Source organism: Pogona vitticeps, chromosome 1, assembly GCF_051106095.1.
Source record: "Pogona vitticeps strain Pit_001003342236 chromosome 1, PviZW2.1, whole genome shotgun sequence".
Classification (NCBI taxonomy): Eukaryota; Metazoa; Chordata; class Lepidosauria; order Squamata; family Agamidae; genus Pogona; species Pogona vitticeps.
Genome location: NC_135783.1, coordinates 251362243 through 251384557, shown reverse-complemented (window position 1 = coordinate 251384557; position 22315 = coordinate 251362243). Strand labels below are relative to the sequence as shown.

General features: G+C 39.5%; 1 protein-coding gene across 1 annotated transcript in view; it reads left to right on the top strand.

Moving 5' to 3' along the window:
- Positions 1 to 22315, top strand: part of LRP5 (LDL receptor related protein 5) — a 153233-nt gene that overhangs the window by 110932 nt on the left and 19986 nt on the right. Inside the window, exons 8-15 of the mRNA XM_020784181.3 lie at positions 867 to 1083; positions 7304 to 7593; positions 8035 to 8261; positions 11313 to 11497; positions 13010 to 13333; positions 15496 to 15698; positions 19123 to 19334; positions 19946 to 20136. Coding sequence (XP_020639840.3) covers positions 867 to 1083; positions 7304 to 7593; positions 8035 to 8261; positions 11313 to 11497; positions 13010 to 13333; positions 15496 to 15698; positions 19123 to 19334; positions 19946 to 20136 — 1849 coding nt within the window. The remainder of the gene's footprint in view (positions 1 to 866; positions 1084 to 7303; positions 7594 to 8034; positions 8262 to 11312; positions 11498 to 13009; positions 13334 to 15495; positions 15699 to 19122; positions 19335 to 19945; positions 20137 to 22315) is intronic.

Here is a 22315-nt window from a genome sequence, read left to right as displayed (position 1 = left end):
TTGTGTTTTGTTTTGTTTTAAGATACTCTGAACTCAGTAGACTGGAGGTAAACATGGACTGATTTTTTTTTAAAAAAAATGTCTTGTTTTTGGCCAGGACAGCAGAAACTCTGTAGCCATTGGCTCAGCTGCTGATATGTTATGGCAGGTTTATTAACATTCCAGTTGTTCAGTAGTTCCAACGATTGTAACCATAGACATCTAAGAAGAAGATAGTGGTGTTTGTTGCAATAAGTGTAGCAGATGAGAGAATAGGCAGCACTTTGTGCTCTCAGCTCTTTGACTGTGGCTATAGTTTTGAGCACACTTTGTGGCTCAAATCCTGTTGTGTCATAATCAGTAGCAAGTCGTAGTTGACTAAAAGTCAATCTCTGATGATTAAAGGTGTTTTTGAGGTGCACACAACTCGTGCGTAGGCTGAGCAACAGGATTTCAGCTTCTTGTGTTCCTACATCTTGTATTTGGCTAATATTTATGTTTTATTTGTTTTATTTTAAATTTTTATTATTATGTTTACTCTTTTGATTGCTTAGTCAATATTTAGACTGGGTTTTTTTTCCCAAGAAGAAAATTAAGATATCAACTTTTGGAATAGTTAATCATTTAATGATAAGTCAGTGAAATGCACTGGTGTCCTAGCTGCTCTTATTAGCTAAGTGTACAGCAGGTCCAGGTCCAAATACAGCACAATCTTTGAATGCTACATGGCTGGGAACCCTTTATAAGGGAATTTGACTGGTTGCAGTTGGAAGGTGAATGCTGGGCTACCTGGTTCTTGGTGTGATCCAGCAAGTGGTTTTTAATGTGGTATGATCTGATGATTTATTGCAAGTGGATGTGTTTTTTTTTTTTCATTTCTTCTACAGGTAATAAATCTAGATGGAACCATGAGAAAAACTCTGATAGAAGATAAACTGCCACACATATTTGGATTCACTTTGCTTGGTGACTACATCTACTGGACAGACTGGCAGAGGCGAAGCATTGAAAGAGTTCACAAAATAAGGGCAAGTAGGGACATTATCATCGATCAGTTGCCAGACCTGATGGGCCTCAAAGCAGCAAGTGTCACTAAAGTGGTTGGTAAGTGAAGACAATGTATGGTTTATTCATACTTTTTTCCATCTTATTTTTTTGCAATGCAACTGTTGGTGAAATCTCTTATAACGGTAGTGGCCAGTATTTAGAACCAGGGAGGGCATTCAAAGTGCAGCCGGTCAAACAGACTGCAACTTTCACCAGTCCTGTCTAAGGTAGACATAATGTTGGGAGTAGCAGTTGTGTAACACCTGGAAGATGTACGTTGGTCATGCCTGATCATTAGTGTTTAATGAGCTCCTGAATAGCAGCGGAAACTTACTTGGCCTGACTTAGAGTAATCAAAACTCTCCCTGCATCTTCATTATCTGTAATGTAGAAAATTCAGCTCTGTCTTCAGAAATCTCAAGGTGGCACCAGTTCTTCTCAATAGTCCCCTAATCTGCCAGGGGCATCCTATGGTCTCAGAGAAGGGTAAACCTGAAACGTCAGAAGGAGCATTTTCACAGACCCTGGGCCATTTCTATCTGCAGCCAACTTGGAAGAAAATGAACAAGCTTATATTTGCCTTTACTCTGACCCCTCCAAATGACAGTTAACTGGGTGATAGGTAACAAGTGTCAGGCCTGTTCATCCATCCAAGTGCATGTTCTAAGCAATGTGTGGGTTTGCAAGAGAGCACTAATTTTAGTTGCCAAGGGGTTTTCCCTGGCATCAGGAGGAAGAAGGCTCTCTCACAACCTGTTAAACTTCACCTTTGCATCCTCGCTACTAATACTCTTTGGATAGGTGACGCATTGGTACCAAGGGCACCTGGCCGAGTCTGTCTGGATAGTTGGTGATGCTTGGGTGGTATTAGTCTCATCTGATTTTTCTGAGATGGGTTTTGATAATGCTGTTGTTTTCTGATTTCTGTTTTCCTTAGATTATTTTAAGAGATAAAATGTGTTGTGTATTATGTGTTCCTGCAAGCAAAAAACAGGTGCGATATTCAGAGATTTATTGAACAGCCCACAAATATACCCACTTCTAATACCTTTTGAGGCCCTTAATGCATAAGAGACACATTATTAGCTGCCTATCTATTATGCTCTTTTGACCTATTTTACCTCTAGAGAGGCTTTCAGTTTAATTATGATGTCTGAAAAGAGCAATAATTTGTATTCTTCATGTCTGCAGATAGAAGGAAGGGCATTGCATAGATGAAAGCTTGCCCACTAACTTGACTCAACTGAACTCGTGTTTCTCCCAAATTCGTGCATCTGTGAAAGCACTATTTCCCTCCTTAAGTGGGGTATTAAGCAATTCACACTGCTTTTTCTCTATCACATTACCTCCTCTACGAAAGCTAATCCTGCTTTTAACCCCTGTGCTATGTGAACCTTTCTATATAGGTCACTGGTATTCTTGCTTTCTCTAACTATGGTGGCTCTGTGAGTAAAGTACATTTGTGATAACTAGAAGCTTTTCACAGATTGCTGCCTTGCCGTAGCACAGGGGCTTGAGTCATTCAGAGAAGCTATGGGCTGTGCCGGACAGGTCATAGTGGAGAGTTCTGACTAAACGCGATCCACCTGGAGCAGGAACTAGCAAGCCACTCCAGTATCTTTCCAAGAAAACTCCATGGACAGAAACTAAAGGCTAAAAGATATGATGCTGGAAGATGAGCTGCTCAGGTTGGAAGGCGTCCAACATACTACTGAGGAAGAGCGGAGGACAAGAACAAGTAGCTCCAGAGATAATTAATTGGTTGGGCCAAAGCTGAAAGGATGCTCAGCTGCGGACATGAGTGGAAGTGAAAGGAAAGTCCGATGCTGCAAAGAAAAATACTGCATAGGAACCTGGAATGTAAGATCTATGAACCTGGGTAAGCTGGATGTGCTCAAACAGGAGATGGTAAGAATAAACGTTGGCATCCTGGGCATCAGTGAACTAAAATGGACAGGAAAGAGCAAATTCAATTTAGACGATTATCATATCTACTATTGTGGGCAAGAATCCCATAGAAGAAAGGACAAAAATGGTAAGGACCTAACAGAAACAGAGCACATCAAGAAGAGGTGGCAAAAATACACAAAGGAATTATACCAGAAAGATTTGGATGCCCCAAACAACCCAGATAATGTGGCTGCTGACCTTGAGCCATACATCCTGGAGACTGAAGTCAAGTAGGCCTTAGAAAGCATGACTAACAACAAGGCCAGTGGACGTGATGTCATTCCAGCTGAATGATTTAAAATCTTAAAAGATGACACTGTTAAGGTGCTACACTCAATGTGCCAGCAAGTTTGGAAAACTCAGCAGTGGCCAGAGGACTGGAAAAGATCAGTCTATATCCCAATCCCAAAGAAGGGCAGTGCCAAAGAATGCTCCAACTAGTGTACAGTTGCGCTCATTTCACATGCTAGCAAGGTTATGTTCAAAATCCTACAAGGTAGGCTTCAGCAGTATGTGGACCGAGAACTCTCAGCAGTACAAGCTAGATTTCAAAGGGGAAGAGGAACTAGAGACCAAATTGTTAATATGTGCTGGAAAACATCTAATTCTGCTCCATTGACTACACAAAAGCTTTTGTGGACTGTATGTACCACAGCAAACTATGGCAAGTCCTTAAAGAAATAGGAGTACCTGACCACCTTATCTATCTCCTGAGAAATCTATACAGTGGTGCCTCAACTTACAAACCTAATCAGTTCCGGAAGATGGTCATAACTCAAAATGGTCATAAGCCAAAGCACCATTTCCCATTGAAATGCAATTAATCTATTCCAGCCAAAGAAAAAAATCACCAAAAAACCCCACACACACAAAAAACCACTGCAAGACTGATCGGAAATGCAGTTAAACCGTTCCGACCAAAGAGGGGGGGGGGGGGAGAGAAAAGCAAGGGAAGCATGCAAGACACATCGGAAATGGGGGAAAAGCAAAGCAGAAAGCAAGCGAAGCATGCAAGACACATTGGAAATTGGGGGAAAAGCAAAACAGAAAGCAAGTGAAGCATGTAAGACACATTGGAAATGGGGGGAACCCCCAAAAAAGCAAACAACCCCCCCCCAAGAACCATTGGAAATGGGGGGAAAATACCAAACAAACCCCCCAAGACCAATTGGATATGGAAGGGGGAAATACAAAAAAACAAACAACCCCCCCCAAGACCTATTGGAAATAGGGGGAAAATACCAAAAAACAAACGCCCAAGACCCATCACAGCACAGAAACACAATCCCTAGCCCAAAACCACGCTGCAAAACCCACCCAGAACAGTTTTTAAAAAGCAGAAGGCAGCACCTTAACTTACCTTACCAGGTAGTCCGAAGCCTCCTCTGATTGCACTCACTCTAATCTTTGGGGTGAAAGAGCTATAAAGAAGCAGTCTCTTCGCCTACCAATGGTTAGCAATTTGAATTTTCTGCCTTTTTTTCCTGCCTTTTTTTATCATAACTTGAAGCTCCATCTGCAAGTTGAAGCAAAATTTTGCGTCTGGAGCTGTTCGTAACTTGAAATGGTCGTAAGTTGTGACGTTCGTAAATTGAGGCACTTCTGTATGTGGGACAGGAAGCAACGGTTAGAACTGGATATGGAACAACTGATTAGTTCAAAATTGGGAAAGGAGTACGACAAGGCTGTATATTGTCCCCCGGCTTATTTCACTTATATGCAGAATACATCATGCGAAAGGCTGGACTGGAAGAATCCTAAGCCGGAATTAAGGTTGCCAGAAGAAATATCAGCCACCTCAGATATGCAGATGATCCCACTCTGATGGCAGAAAGTGAGAAGGAATTGAAGAACCTCTTAATGAGGGTCAAAGAGGAGAGTGCAAAAGAAAAAAAAAAAACGTCTGAAGCTCAACATCAAAAAAACTAAGATCATAGCAACTGGTCCCATCGCCTCCTGGCAAATAGAAGGGGAAGATATGGAGGCAGTGACAGACTTCACTTTCTTGGGCTCCATGATCACTGCAGATGGTGACAGCAGCCACAAAATTAAAAGACGCCTGCTTCTTGGGAGGAAAGCGATGACAAACCTAGACAGCATTTTAAAAAGCAGAGACACCACCTTGCCAACAAAGGTCCGCATAGTCAAAGCTATGGTTTTCCCTGTAGTGATGTACGGAACTGAGAGCTGGACCATAAAGAAAGCTGACTGCCGAAGAATTGATGCTTTTGAATTGTGGTGCTGGAGGAGGCTCTTGAGAGTCCCCTGGACTGCAAGGAGATCAATCCTATCCGTTCTGAAGGAAATCAACCCTGAGTGCTCACTGGAAGGACAGATCCTGAAGCTGAGGCTCCAGTACTTTGGCCATCTCATGAGAAGAGAAGACTCCTTGGAAAAGACCCTGATGTTGGGAAAGTGTGAAGGCAAGAGGAGAAGGGGATGACAGAGGATGAAATGGCTGGACAATCTCATAAAAGCTACCAACATGAATTTGATCAAACTCCGAGAGGCAGTGGAAGACAGGAGGGCTTTGGCATGCTGTAGTCCAGTGGTTCTTAACCTTGGGTTACTCAGGTGTTTTTGGACTGCAACTCCAAGAAGCCTTCACCACCAGCTGTGCTGGCTGGGGTTTCTGGGAGTTGCAGTTCAAAAACACCTGAGTAACCCAAGGTTTAGAACCACTGCTCTAATCCATAGGGTCATGAAGAGTTGGACAAGACTTAATGACTAAACAACAACAAGAAGAAGCTTTTCTCAAAATTGTAGGCATCTTAGAGGGAAAGGACCCAGAACCTTGGTTCACAAACTGCAGCATTAAGTTGTTTTGATTTATATTCTTCCTCCAGTGCTAAAACATGCTCTGCATGGTTTACAACATAATTATGCAGTCAACAACATTGCTACCCAGCAAGCTGGGTACTCATTTTACCAACCTCAGAAGAATGGAAGGCTGAGTCAACCTTGAGCCAGCTACCTGAATCAGTTGGGATCAAGTTCAGGTCATGAGCAGAGACCTGAACCACCGTGCCTATGTGAACATACTCTTCTTAAATATAAAACAGCTCATATAAGACAAGAGGTTTTCATTGAATTCAATAGAAGCATCTTTTCATATATCAACATTTCCCACTAGCCTCTCCCTCACTTCTTGATGCTTCCTTCAGGGATTTTTAAACAAAACCTGCAGTTGGGATTTTTTTTCAAGATCCAGACATTCTGTCTCTGCTGTGCAATTGCTAGCCATAATTTGCTGACCTGTATGTTTGCTGGATGTACTCTGGTTTCTCTTCAGATCGTATAAATCTTTCGCCTTTTAATTGGATGTAGGAAGGGTCACACCAATTAAGTTTAAAAACCTGTCACACAAGTCTCCAAGGTTTGGGATCCTGTTGTTGATCTAAAAAACTTTGGTACTTCAAACTGTGGACTATTTTTTCAACATCTAACCCACACTAATAATTTTGGTGCAGAGATATACAGTGGGGTGATAGGGAAGCTATGTGAAGAATTACTTTATCAGGCTAGTGAAGATTGGAAATTAAAGTGTTAGAAGCTAGAGCACATTTGCCATCTGAAGTGGTTCGCCTGCTATGCTAGAAATAGCAAATGGTTGAACCACCATAGAGTAAAATAAAAATATTACTAGCCTCTTTTAATACTGTTGGCTGTATTTTAACCATAGGTCATCAGCTTTCAGGGTGAACTTCAAGTTGTAGTGTTTTGTGTATTATGTGCTGTCAATTACATCTGACTTACAGCAACCTAATCGGGTTTTCAAAGTATGTGAGATATTTAAAGGATGGTTTTACTGGTGCTACACATACCCCACTGAGTTTCCTTGATCGATGTGAACCCATGTTTTCCGAATCCTAGTCTGTCACTGTCCACTGCACCATGCTGGCCCTCTTCAATTGTAATAACCAATATTTCTATTCTTAATATTCAAAAGTGCTTGGTGTCCATTGTCTATATATGGCTGTTCTGTGAGGTGGCTGAATACTATCCCCAGTACTGCAAGTAAGAGGCTGGAGCTGGTTATTAGTGGATTGCTTAAGGCTACCTAGCAAATTCACTGTTACCTGAATATTTGAACTGAGGTCTTCCACTTTTAAACAGGAGTGAAATAAATCCATGGGGGAAATGCTGTAGTTAGTTTTCATCGATTAGACTCAAATACAATTTAATGAAATAGGATACAATCTATTTTTCAGCCTATTTAGGCATTTAGGTTCTCCCAACCCTTGCCTGCACTACTTATAACTATGGTACATCTGGCTTCATTCTAGTCACATTTTCCTCTCACTTCAAATAACTTTTTCCTCCCCAGGTTCAAATCCATGTGCTGAGAACAATGGAGGCTGCAGCCACTTGTGCTTCTTCACACCTCAGGAGTGCCGATGTGCCTGTCCCATTGGATTGGAGTTACTTAGTGATATGAAGACCTGTATCATTCCAGAAGCTTTTCTTGTCTTTACCAGCCGAGCAGCCATTCATAGGATTTCTCTGGAAACAAATAATAATGACGTAGCTATCCCGCTTACTGGTGTCAAAGAAGCTTCGGCGCTAGATTTTGATGTGTCTGATAACAGGATTTACTGGACAGATATTAGTCTAAAGGTATTCAAGAGACTTTAACTGAGCACATTGTTTCCCCAGCCTATTGTACATACAGTACTTAGTTTCATTACACTGCTTGTGTAGCAGTGGTATAGAAATAAATGAGTTGCATTTAAAATTGTATAAAATAAAACACAAGTGCACCCCTCTTTTTCTCTATCTCCCTCTTGTATACACATGCTCTTAGATGAACACAATACTTTTAATTCATGTATACACTGAAATTAACGCCCATAAGTATTTTGTAAATTATCCTACAAGAATATGCAGATGAACATGAGTGCTGCCTGACATATGGTACAATAATGACAATGTCTGTTTGAAATTGTGTGCTTTGTGTTTAGTAGTACTGTAATTTCCTCCTGAGTAGGACATAATGACCAAAAGTTATTACTTAATGTCATAGTACTTATATGGTATTTCAAAAACCCTGTTTCATAGACGATCAGCAGGGCTTTCATGAACGGAAGTGCAGTTGAGCATGTGATTGAGTTTGGATTGGATTATCCGGAAGGAATGGCTGTAGACTGGATGGGAAAGAATCTTTATTGGGCAGATACCGGCACTAATAGAATCGAAGTGGCACGCCTGGATGGGCTGTACCGTCAAGTCCTTGTGTGGAAGGATCTGGACAACCCAAGATCTCTAGCCCTCGACCCATCTAAAGGGTAAGGAGAAATTGTTCAGCAGAGTTTCATGGTATCAGTCACAAGGAGTGGGTTTAGCATAGAAATTGTACTAAATACTGGAAATAGATTCTGTAGCAGCTTGTGCTAACTTTATAAAATAATAAACTAATCCAACGAAACATGTTAATATAATATTAGGGAGTTCAAAGCAGCTAATGAGTAGTGGAAGCTGAAATTAAAAGGTATTTCAAAGAAACCCTTAAAACATGCTGATGTTTGAATATGATGTACCATAGGGGGTGACCCATAGGATACGTTCCACCAAAGACAAAGCTTACCTTTGTGTCACCACCAAGCAGAAACTTGCAGTCTGTGGCAGAGGTAACAGGGCATTCCTTTATACTTAACGGTGGTCAAGATAGTAGGTTGAGGTTGTTCTTAAGAGATGTTCTTTAACCTGGTAATCTGGTTCTGAATTGTATATACAGTGGTGCCTCGCTTAGCAATTGCCTCATTTAACAATGTATTTGCTTAGCGATGAGTTTTTTTGAGTGAATTTGCACTCTGTTTAGCTATGTTTCCTATGGGGAAATTTCGCATAGCAATGTTCGGGACCTTGCCTCGCTTAGTGATGACAGTTTAGGTCCCCCTGTTTCACTTAACAATGTCCGTTTTCACTATTTTTAAAGTGTCTTACAATGTTCAAAAACGGTTTTAAATGCTTGGGGTAGTTAGTGCACCTTGCAAAACCTGTGCAAACTTAATTTGGCTTTGTTCTGAGTCTTCGTTAATTTTTGGTGAATTTTTTTCTCCCCCATTGGAATGCATTGAACTGTAGGTTTGACTGTGGTAGGGCTTATATTGCGAGCATCCTGAAAAATCGTACTAGGGCTTGTTTTCAGGTTAGGTCTTATTTTGGGGGAAATTGGGTAGTAACCAGTCTTGAATTTCCCCCAGTCACAGTTCCATGCTGGTTTAGACACGGGATCCAAATATGGAGTTTCTTCCCCCACTACCCACTGAGTATTGATACCAGGTTTTTGTTTGTTTGTTTGTTTGTTTTTGGCATTATAGGAGGACTCTGTCCAAAGCTGCACTGTCTAACTACCTTGATTCTTTCCCAATCAAAATATGTAAGCTTCTCTTTCAGCTTTTCTGGAACAAAATCAAGCCAAGTGTCCTTTTTGGCAATAAGTCTGCACAGCTTGCTGGATGCATAATTTTAATTTTTTTACATTCCTTATTTAGTTAAGCTATACAACTTCCTAATCTAATCAGGGAACATGAAAGTGATTTATAAACATTATACTGCCATATATCTTAAATGTTTAGGATGAGCTTTTGAATTTGAATGTTTATTTGAATGTTTAGATAGAAAATCCAGGTGTGGGTGAGTGAAATGCTTCTAAATATATTTATAGCCTTCATAGTATCTATCCATTTGTTTTCTGTTTTCTATTTTATTTAATAAGCTTTCATGTTATGTAAAACTTGGTTCATCCTGGGTTTCATTCTACTTTTTGCTGTTACTGAATGTGGATGAAATTTTCATACTCTGGCACTCCTAGATACAATGAGAATATAGTAATATTTATTTATAGATTTCTGTATTTTAATCTCTTTGATCCAAAAGGAATTCTCATAGTGTCTTAGAGCAGTGGTCCCCAACCTTGGGCCTCCAGATGTTCTTGGACTTCAACTCCCAGAAATCCTGGCCAGCAGAGGTGGTGGTGAAGGCTTCTGGGAGTTGTAGTCCAAGAGCATCTGGAGGCCCAAGGTTGGGGACCACTGACTTAGAGTAAAGATTAAAAATCACATAAATAATACAGACAATGAAACAGCAAAATTACGAACGTATAGCACAACATGAAATAGTGGCACAAGAAGACATAAAAGCGAAATCTAAAAGACCTAGGAAATTTGAACTCACTTTTCACATGGTATTAAAAGGATGTCAAGCAGGGTGTTAAGAAAATATTAAGAGGGAATTCCAAACCTGACTCCCTCTACTGACAGTAACCTCTTCCTCTATCACTCTCTTAATGCTATACTTGCTCAGCTCATCACTTTGCATTTGGTGGCAGGGGTACCCAGGAAAGCCTATGAGAAAGATCTTAATACACGGGCAAATTCACGTGAGAAAATATGATCCTTAAGATAATAGATTGTCAGTTATATATACATGTGTATGCTATGTAGATCTGGCTATCATGTTTATATTGATCCTGAAATGTTAGTATCAAAAAGACTGGCATGTATCTGAAGTTCTAAAGCAGGGATGGGTAACAAGCAGCCTTGTGGCTGTGCTAGTCCTATCAGATGGATGTGGGATAAGTATGGTGACTAACAATTATGCTGAATGAACTTTTCTCCACCCTAAACTCATAGAGTTTTAAAATAGTAACTGAAGAATAAAATGCTTTTGTCTAAATAATCAATAGAGTAAAGGAGAAAAATGGATTGTTATTATTAAGGACCTAAATGTGGTTATTATGATACCAATATTACAAAACCACCATTATAAAATACAGTGGTGCCTCGCTTAATGAGCGCCTCGCTGAGCGATGAAATCGCTTAACGAGGCACTCTGGGCCATCGCTGGAGCATTCGCTCAGCGATGGCCCCTATGGCGATTTTTCGCTTTGCGATATTCGCTAAGCGATTCGCTTAGCGAATATCGCATAACGAAGCGGGGGAGAACAGCTGATCGGCGGTTCCAAAATGGCCGCCAGAAGGTCCGCGCCGCATTTTCACGCCCTGCCCTCGCTTACTGAGGGCGCGAAAATGGCGGCACTATGGCAGAACCTCGCTTAACGGTGAGTTTTCAAGCCATAGGAACGCATTGAACTTTGTTCAATGCGTTTCTATGGCTTTTTAAATTCTGTTTAGCGATGTTTTGCTATAGCGAAGGTTAATCCGGAACGGATTAACTTCGCTATGCGAGGCACCACTGTATCACTAATATTATCATTTGCTGTCATCGATTTATGTGCTGGGATCATGTTAAAAACGTGAAGGACACAGGCTAGATTTAGCTTCAGCAGTAAATAATTGTTCATTTTTTTAATCTTTTTTCATTTTTAACTGCAGGTATATGTACTGGACTGAGTGGGGAGGCAAACCAAAGATAGTTCGGGCATACATGGATGGAACTAACAGCATCACCCTCGTGGATAAAGTGGGACGTGCAAATGATCTTACTATTGATTACGAAGATCAAAGGCTCTATTGGACTGACCTGGACACAAGCATGATTGAGTCATCCAATATGCTAGGTAGCATGTCTTTGGAACGTCTCAGATGTGATGTGCAACAAGTCTGATGCAATTAAATGACAGAATACTCTTGATCTGGGAATTCCAGGAATTCCAGCATTTGGCTGTCATTTTTCTATAGACTGTGTATATTAGACTATTGGTTTTCATGCAGTGATACGTGTACAGCCTATGGGACGTGCAAGCAGTCCATATGGGACAAAGTTACTAAGAATTTCTTCTCCTAGTCCCCAAGTTTTACTGCAGTGTGGTATGCTGTCTACTACGAACTCTGGTCCATCTGTGATCTTTGGGCATTCCGTTAGTAGCTGTGGGCACACAGTGTTTCTCCACACACCCTGTCATCTTCTTTCCAAATGTTAATGGTAGAAATAATAAGAAAATGCTTGTGAAACTTATAAATGTTTTCCTGAAGGAAAAAAGGAATTATATTGTCTCACATGGTAGGATGTAGGTTCTTTAAAAGACTGATTGGTTGGATAAAAGGTACTAAAAGCTGGGAGAGCCATTGTATTAGAATTAATAGATAATGACCAGCAAACACACTGAATTCCAGTTGGACTTGCTTGTGTGAGTCAGCCACCTCCATCATCATGTGACTGACTAGCAGGGCCCGGTCTTTTGGGTGCAGAGGAGTCTGGGTGTCATAGTCTCTCTGTTCAGTAGACCCTATAGAGGGCACCTCCCAAAGAACAGCTTCTCCCAGGAAGCAACTGGAACAGTTTAAAAAAAAACAACAGCTAGCAATAGAAGACAAAGTCCAGAAGCACAACAGCACTGTAGATAAACAAGTCAAAAACCTTTCTCTCAGGGTGGGGGTGGGGGTGGGGTGGCAAAATCTAGAAATTTGTGGATTTTGTGTTTGTGGGCTCCAACTCCCAGATTTCTGCCTGGAAATTATTGGGAGAATTCTGGGTATTGGAATCTCAAAACATGAAAAAGTACAGCCATACTGTCAAAGAAATCTAAGTACCTCACTGAATTGCAGATATTCATTGTTCTTTAGAATGGACAGCTGAAGTGGCGTCAAACACCTGGGGCTGTGTAGTCTCCCTCAAAATGGCCTAACAACATTTGCAGCGACAAATAAATTGTGGTATGGTAGAGAGAGAACCTTTAGTGTTCTTTTATGATTTGTTCCTCTTTTTTGAGGCATTTATCAGTGATACTCAAAGAAAAATCCTGTATTTTTCTGAGTTTGATCAGTCCTTGCAGTGGGTTTCCAGCCTAATCTAAAACTGTTATTTTGAAATGTGCAGTCCATGTGATACTGTGTTAAATTCCCTAAAAAGAAATGTATAGTGCAGAGGAGAACTGAATAGGTGACCCATATCAAGGGTGGCTAAAATTACTAGAAACAATTTGGTATCATCTTGTCATTCCATTAGACCTAATATATTCGAAAGACACACAAATGTAGTTTATTCTCTGCAATTAACTTTTTTTTAAATAATTGGAAGCTCTCAGGTTTGTGTTACCATGTGTATTCATGATGTGTGCCATGTTTTTCAGGGCAAGAGAGGGAGATAATCGCAGACGATCTACCTCATCCCTTTGGGCTAACTCAGTACAGTGACTTCATCTACTGGACAGATTGGAATCTTCACAGTATTGAACGAGCCGACAAGACAAATGGAAGGAACCGAACACTAATTCAGGGACGTCTCGATTTTGTGATGGATATATTGGTTTTCCATTCATCACGACAGGATGGCTTTAATGAATGTGTGCAAAACAATGGGCACTGTGGACAGTTGTGCCTGGCCATACCAAATAGTTATATATGTGGCTGTGCATCTCATTACACCTTGGATCCCATCAGCCGGAACTGCAGTTGTACGTTGTTATCTTTTTTTTTTTAACAATTCATTGATTATAATGTGCATTTTAACTCCTAGGAGATCTCTTCTGTAGAGTGATGGGGGTGGAGTAGGACTCTGGAAGTGATCAAGAACCACTTCCCAGCAGATACCAAGCAACCAGGTAGTTGGAGAGCATACTATCCTGGGAATCTGCACTCCTACTGTTTTTGTTCCAGTTCCCTCCTCCAAAGGCCCTATTCATGGAGAGCAGCAGAATAGGAGAGTAGGAAACCGTGTGTGTGTGTGTGTGTGTGTGTGTGTGTGTGTGTGTGTGTGTGTGTGTGTGTGCGCGCGCGCTGTTTCTGCTGCAAAAGAGTTGGTGAGGCCTTTTCCAGCACCAGAGATCATCAGGAGCTTGGACAAGTTACTTTCTCAAACTATAATTCACAGCCAGCACAGTCATTGGTTATGTTGGCTGTAAGATTCTGGAGGGTTTATAGTGATAGTTTCCCAGAATTTCCTTTTCTATATTCCTCAGAACCCTGCAGGCAATCAGATAGGTCTAAGTCCTTTTCTGCCTGCTCACACAATGAGTGTCTGGCCAGGATAGCCTAGTAAGTAAAGTTCCTTTTTTTTCCCCTTTGCACACTATTTCCTCTCATCTTCATATTCAAAATGGTTGTTTCATTTTTACAAAAATTTACATCCAGCTTTTCCTCTTCAAAATTTGACATGCACAACAGCCACGGAAGTGTAAAAAGCAACACAAAAATGAAACGATAATGCCATCACTAAACAAGTAAATATATACCAGTAGAATTCAGGACTACAGGCACCATTTAAAAATAGGACCCAGAAACTTAAAGCCAACACTTAAAGAGGAACAAAATGAAATACTTTTTTTAAAAAAATCTCCCAATGCTGCCAGAACACACGTGAAGAGGAACATGATCTAAACTCTTGAGGCACACATTTCCATATACAGAAATGAAATTGCATTACAATTGCTCTCCAATTGTTTTGGACTGTAACTTCCACTGAGTAGTCTGGGTTGATGAGTGTTTCAGTCCAAGAGCAGCTGGAAGGCCACACATTCTCCATCCATGAGTTAGAAGCTTTCTGTATTTTTGTTAGTTTCTATGTGTAGCATAGTGGTGTTTTTTTATTATTATTATTCTAAAGAAAACTGTTGGAGGTTTTAGGCTTGTGGCTGATATTGTTTAGACATAGAGAACTAATTTTACTGTAACATAGCTTTGCTAACCAGACTGTAATGTCTTACGACTTAATCACAGCTGTTATGCATTTCGGAGGTTTCCAGAAACCTGACATTGTACTTTGTAATAACTTCAGCTCCAGCATTTGGAGACAAGGGTGGCTTATACAAGCTAAGCAATTCGTTCAAAGGGGGTCAGAATTTAAACCTTAATCTTAAGGTTTTAGGGGATTCTCTGACCAATGTAATGGTGGCACATTTTAATATTTCTTTTGTTAAAGATTTGCCTATAGAATGGGAATATTTTTTAATTTTTCAGCGCAGAAAAGTTTGCAACCTAAGACACTGTGGTAAACCTAGGGAATACTCTCTTTTTTTGGAAAATTTCTTGGTTGGTTAATATAGCAATATATGCAGAGCTGTTGTCAGTGCTTAGCCTCATTCAGCATCTGTTGAGGCCTACAACCTAGTGAAGTTTCTCCACCTTTTTTCAGCTCTGCAGCTTCTCTTCCTCCTCCTTGCCTCTGTCCATAGCAGAGCAGTTGATGGTAGAAAGAAAAGTGAGAAGGAGAAGCAGCTGTTGTTTTCCTTTTCTTTCCCTCTGGCATCAACAGAAGGTTGGACAAGGTGTCCCTTGTGATCTCTTCAGGTTTATAATACCTGGATTCTAGGGTTACTTACCAGTAACTGTGTTTAAGTCGTATTTTTCTGAAACATTTTGCCTCTGTGAGTGAGTGAGTGAGTGAGTGAGAGAGAGAGAGAGAGAGAGAGAGAGAGAGAGAGAGAGAGGGCTGCATTCTTGGCCCTTCTATTTTTCTCTTCACCTTCCACAAGTCTGCAGTCATGCACCTGCCTTCCTGGGGAAATTATCTTTGAAATATGCAGGATTTTTGTGTAGACATGTTTAGGATTGCTTTGAAAAAAATATTTTAGCAATATTCTTAACTATGGTGATGTTTTGGGTCTCTGTATTCTTTTAGCACCGAGCAGCTTCTTGCTGTTTAGTCAGAAGTCTGCAATAAGCCGGATGATACCAGATGATCAGCAGAGTCCAGATATCATCCTTCCTGTTCATGGTCTAAGAAATGTAAAGGCTATTGATTATGATCCCTTGGATAAACTAATCTATTGGGTAGATGGACGGCAAAATATTATAAAAAGAGCTAAAGATGATGGCACCCAGGTAAGTCTTTTTTTAAAAAAATCATAATGTATGTAGGTGTCTGTCAAACCTACATACGTTGCTGATATTTTGTTTTGTTAAAAGTATGTTATACAAATTGGACCTACAACATGTTGTAGGATTATCTATATTCTTAAGAGGTATGTTTCTGTTTCTGCATTCTGACAGACCAGGAGAAGGAACCTCAGAGTGCTGTGCAAGCCTCTTGGGTTGAGTGGGTGGGAGTTTGAGATATGGAGAAAGGATCCAGCAGAACTTTTCTCTCCTCTCACCCTCACCCTGGCTGTCGAAGCCTTCTCTTGCTGTGACCGAGGCTGCTAGCTCCAGAGGAGAATTTTATAGTAGGATAGCACACATTTATTGAGAGGGAGAATTGGAAAAGGTGCCTTTTCCCACAGTTCTTTCTTCCCAGAACATTGGTTTATAGTTCAGGCTGATAAAAAGTTTTTAAACTTTGTGGTAATCCACCCATCAACCTTTTTTTAAAGTGCCCGAACTCATATGCTTGTTGTAAGCTGACAGCTGGCCAGTTCTTCTCACAGAGTGCCTCCATCTTCATTCTTGTTTCTCATTTCAGCTAAAATCTAAACACTCTGTGACTACATAGCAATCAGCTATAGATTGATTGATAGCCTCTCCTTCTCTTATTCATGCCATCCTCTCTCTAGTAATCTTCTGTATGTCTTGATTCCTAAAGTTTCATCAGACTTCTTTGCTTTTTTTTTTAATTTGTATTTTTCTTATAGACCCTTTCATTTTGCTAGCCCTGTTTTCTTTCTAAACTTGCGAGGCACCAACATCGAGTCTGATATTAGAAGAAGCAACACTGACTTAATCAGTCTGAATTTTAATATGTACACCATTTAGAACTTCATCATTCATAGTGTCAGCCTTAATGCCAGATTGGGACTCAAGAAAATGCTTTGAACATGTGGACTTTATCCCTTTAATGTACAACAAGAAGAAATGCAATAAGAAGTTTCCATTTGCAGCTTGCAACAAAATTCACTCTTTCATTTTGTCCAAATAGGGGAATATAGAAACCAGAACGGTTTCCTATATTTGGATGAAATGGGAAACTTCAGATTGTTGCAAACTCTGAAAAGGAGCTTCTTATCTCAATCTCCTTACATGCAAAGAGACAGGGATGCCCATGCCTTTTCATTTTCTTGCTTGCATTTTTCCATACTCTGAATGTGTGGTTGTAGCCTTAAGATTAACTGCCCGTGCCTGCTTTCTGCTTAAGTTTATGTTACACAAATTGGGGCTTGCTAAAATGGCATCCGATATGAGGCAAGTAGAAGGGGGAGGGGAAAAGCTTTTTGATGTTTTTAACATTAAAAAAAGAAAACCTTTCACACCTTTTCTGAATTGGTACAGCGAGTGAAAGCATACAAAATACTAGGGAATATAGCTGGTGCCGATGACTTCAGATACAGAAGTGCCCTGTCTTTCCACCCTGCAGAAGTATCACTTCTGTATTGCATAGGAACTTCTTTCTGGTTTCGTATCCTCCCAGAGAAGGGAAACCTTGTTAGCTTTCAATTATAAGATAGCATCCATACTGCTGTAAGATTTTAAAACATGATTACATCAGAGAGGGGAGTTGAGGGGGTCTATTTTAGGGAGGGGCAGAAATTGGGAGTAACGTGTCACAAACAGCATGCTCACCTGTAACAAGTTTTTTTGTAATATGTTAATAAGTTATCAGACAAACAAAAAAGAAACAAGGAAAACAAGACGAAGTGTTGTGTCACTTTCTGGATACTTTTCATAGTTACATTTTAAGGTCATTTTAAAGCATTTTGCGTGGAATTCTTCAGGTTTTATGCAATTCTTATACCCACTGCTGGCCAATGGTCTGAGTGAAGGACAGCCTGTTTGGCCATCTGTGCTCGTATGAAGCATTGTTTTTAAGTAATAAAGAAGTAACAAGCAGTTACAAGCAATGCAGTCAATTGGTTTTTAAACATGTTGCAGGAAAAAAATTTTTTTGTAAGAAATAACTCGGAGAGGACAGTACACAATCCTGTTACAACTCTAGCTATAAGGACTCTTCATTAAGCTTGCATTGGCAAACCAGCAGCTATTTGACCTGCCAGTATGGCTGTTCCTTGTACCTTTTTCCATACTTTGCACTGGAATGAATGATACTGCAACCAGCCTCTTTTGTGGGGGATGACAAATATTTCCGTTGTGCTTTCTCTCTCTTTAATAAACTCAGAAGCATATTCCTGCAATTCCATATTTTATAAACAAGTACAGCATTTAGAAAAAAACAAGGCCTTGTAGTGTCAGGCTTACTCTTTGACGATGCCTGCCAGGCGTTAATTGCCAAATGACTTCCTATTAGTGGCCCTCGCTAGGTGCAAATTGATTTGGAAGAATACTTGTTTGACACTGGCTCCTTGCATAGCACGGGCCAGAGAGCTTCAGTGTTTGAAGAAGTGCCTCCTTGGGGCATTTTAGTTATCTAGAGTTGTTGTTTTAATTGGTTGGTGATTTTGCTACCTCATATTCCAATTAATTCTGTTAATTAGTGTTTTTTTGAACATCGGTATTATCACCAAATATCATGTTATTGCCTTTTCCTAACATGATAGAGAGGTTTTTATCTAAATCTTATGATGTAATTAGAAAATAGTTTGGCTTTTGCATGAAATATTTTCAAACCATACTTGAACCGAATAAAATGAACTAACAGGTGAATAAAAGTATATTTCTAATATGTTCATTGCATTTTTCTGTGTATAAATTAGTTGCTCATGCTCATGCTGGATAGCTCAGTGGTTTATGTATCTGGCTGTGGAGACAGCAGTTGGGAGTTTGAATCCTCGCTGTGCCTCCTTGACAGGGGCTGTGTTTTGTTTTTTAATAAATTTTTTAAACAAACATCTGACCTAAACAACATAAACCTAGACAGGAGCTGGGCTTGGTGATTCATGGAGTTTCTTCTAGCTCTGCAGTTCTAAGGTATATCAGTTGTTAAAATTTACAGTTATCAGTTCGTTACTTAGACAGTGCATCACCTGAGACATTGCCTGGTCCACCATATGGATGAAGAACTGTTTTTTAACTGACAACTCAGGCTGTAATTTTGTGCTCTTGACTAAGAATAAGTCCAGTTGGACTCATTGGCTGAAATTCAATAGTAAGTTGCAACTGGAATAAGCCCATTGAATCAGTAGAACTTACACCGATATTGACTCACCAAAATCCCCATTAATTCAGTAGGCCTACTCCAGTTTATGATGGATTTCAGCCAGTGGAATTTAACTTAAGTGTAGTCATGCAGAGTATTATGCTGCTAAATTTCTTTGTTTGATATTCTGTTATGTTGATGATCATCCATCTCCCATGGTTTATTTTTGTTGTTGTTGTTAATATTTTACTGTGTCTCTCCACCCCCATCTTCTCCTTGTAGCCTTTCACAATCATGGGTACCCCTAACCAAAGCCAGAATCCAGAAAAGCAGCCACATGATCTGAGCATTGATATTTTCAGTCATACTTTGTACTGGACTTGTGAGGCAACAAATACAATCAATGTTCACAGACTTAATGGAGAGCAGATTGGAGTTGTACTGCGAGGAGATCATGACAAACCAAGGGCCATAGTAGTAAATGCTGAGCGAGGGTAAGGATTGTTTTATTTTATTCTATTCTTTAAGGATTTGATGAGAGTGTCTAAGTTATATGGAACTTTTTAAAGTTGCCTTTAATTTAGTTCAACATTTTGTCCTGCATTTTACTTTGGGAAACTCAAAGTAATCTGGCTGTTGTCATGCTGCTAGCTAGGTAGAGATATCTTTCAGCTTTAAAATGTCAGATCCTTTTGATTCTTTATTAGGATGTATATCTTAAGTCCTAGTCCATAGAGGAGTATATTTATATTTATTGTTAAAAGAAAGTTATTCAGACTGAAGACCTAATTTGACTGGGCTATCCTGTCACCTGATGCATGTTCGCAGAGATCCTGGCTCTGGAGGCCATGAGGAGTGCTTCTTCCATATCCTATATTTACTTGCGTATTTATTTTAATTTGTCAGCAAACATACTAATTGTAGAATTCCCCTTCCTAGAGGATCTCCAAGGTGCAAGATATTATTGGCTGTTCAGTCTTTGGAAAGCTGAGCCATAAAGTCCTGCTTGGGAACAGCCACAGTTCAGAAGGAGAACATTAGGGATGTTAACATCATTTCCCAAAACTGTTGACTGAGCCAGTGATTGTTTTGTGTTTGTTACCAGATATATGTATTTCACCAATATGCAAGAACGAGCCCCAAAGATAGAACGTGCTGCTTTGGATGGGACAGAACGCGAGGTGCTTTTCACTACTGGCTTACTCCGTCCTGTTGCCCTAGTGATTGACAATAAGCTTGGGAAACTCTTTTGGGTGGATGCTGATCTTAAGCGAATTGAAAGCTGTGATTTATCAGGTGTGTTCTGTTTACGTTGTGTACATTTTTGCAAAATGTCTCAAGATTTTTTTTCTTTTCCCACCCACTGAACTTTCTAGCAAATTGCAAAAATCATGAGAGACAAAATCATTATACTTAAGATACTGATTTATCATAATTTTGTAAATTAGGACCCAGGTTTTCTTTTAATAGCTGTGAAGTCCTAAAGCTATTAGTGCTATTTACATATTATTTTCTTAGTACTATTTCTGATCTTGTTCTCAGAAACTCAGTGTTTACTCGCAAATGAACAATAATTTCCTGAAGAGTTGCCATGTAAGTCTCTTTTACCAAAAATAGTAAAGAGGCCTGTAGTACCATGTGTTTGGATACTAGAGGATTTTAATTCATGAAATTTCCTAACAGTAAATGTGTTAGTCTTCTAGGTTCAGTAAGACTTACTAACACACTATTGGATAATCCAAAATTTTCCTTCAACTAATTTCCCTCCCCCAATTGCTAGTAACATCTGTGTATTTAATGCCTATGTATCTGATTCTAAACATGCCTTTGTCATGTTTAGAATCCATGTTTTTCAAAGCCTGCTTTGAGCATCTGAAGGGGCTCAAAGCAGCTTTCACTTGCATTCGGAAAAACATATCTTGATTCACGAAAGGCAGACTGAATTTGCTAATATAATATAAAAATGAAGTGAAAGTTGTACTGGACAAAGTCTATAACACCTCTTCTGCCAAAACAGATCCTGATGAAGATTTAGTTATATATGTGATATTGTTTGGATGTTAACTGTGGCAAGATGTGATTTCCTGCAGAAAAAACACATTTATTTGATGATGGCTAAAATAAACCCTCTCAGTCAAAGGAAAAGAAGAAAGGAGGTTGGGATAAAAGGAAACTCTTGCGTTCATCAAACAGGGAATATGCATGATATACTGTATCGTGACTCTTTTGCTTTTGCTTGCCCTGTGCTCCTTTTGGTGCAACTCAAGAGTGCTACTTTTCTGTTCATAAATCAACACTTCATGCTTCAAAAAGGACACATTATCTCATGCAATCAAGACAGACAAGATTATAATACGTTTTAAAATATTACATTAAAACTGTTGATTAATGCAAAGATTAATGTATGGTGATTTCTTAAATTAAAGGACAGTGGTTTGGAATCTATGTTGTTGTATAAAAGATGTGTCTCCCACCTCAAGTCACCTCTCCTGGTCTCAGTGCTTCTTTCCCTCAGCTTTTTACAAAAGGTTATTAGCCAGCCAAGATTTTATTGTTCTATCTTGTAAAATCATTCAATAGAAGCAAGAAAAATCCAATAGATTCTACATTAGCCGCCCCGAGTAGACATGGTCTAGAGGGGCGGGGTATAAATTTAATTAATAAATAAATAAATAAATAAATAAATAAATAAATAAATAAATAAATAAATAAATAAATTAATTAATTAATTAATTAATTAATTAATTAATTAATTAATTAATTAATTAATTAATTAATTATACCAAGGGTTGCTCATAACTTGCTAGGTAGCATGCTAGTTCTACTCAGATGCACAAGATTCCATCCTGGTTCTGTCCCTGATCTGGCATGTTAAATACTGACTCTGTGTTGACTTTACACCTAGTCAGGAAGATTCCATCTTATTTCTGCCTACCCTGAATTTACTTTGATGTTGTGATCAGTATTATTTGTGAAGTCTGTGGGGAGGGATGACTTCCTTCAACAGCAGGTTTCATTGCCATTTAGCAATTTTTTAAAAAAAAAAAAATCTTGAGAAGCTTTTGAAAAACAGAATGGAATAAATGCAGTTACTTATGACTAGTCCATGACTGCACCTGAAGTAACTCTTTCACCATCAGCAAGACTGAGTGCCTTGTCTTATCTTTCATCCAGCCAGATGGTGCTGGGACACTTAGAGTTTTCCTGAAAATTCCTAGCCTTCAAATATATTCCTTCCCTTAATATAATCTGTAAGCCACACAGTTTTTCTTTTGAGGTGGATAGCATAGTAAGAGCCTTTGGAAGCTGTAATCTTCTGAATCAATTTAGTAGCAGCAGCAAGGGGGGAAATATTTGTTTGTACGGCTGGCTGAGCTCAAGTAATTTTGAGCAGTAGATTGCTTATTAGCATTTTTCACTCTGTACCCACCGTGTCGTTTTATTCTGTCATCATTAAAATAAAATCAGAGCAGAA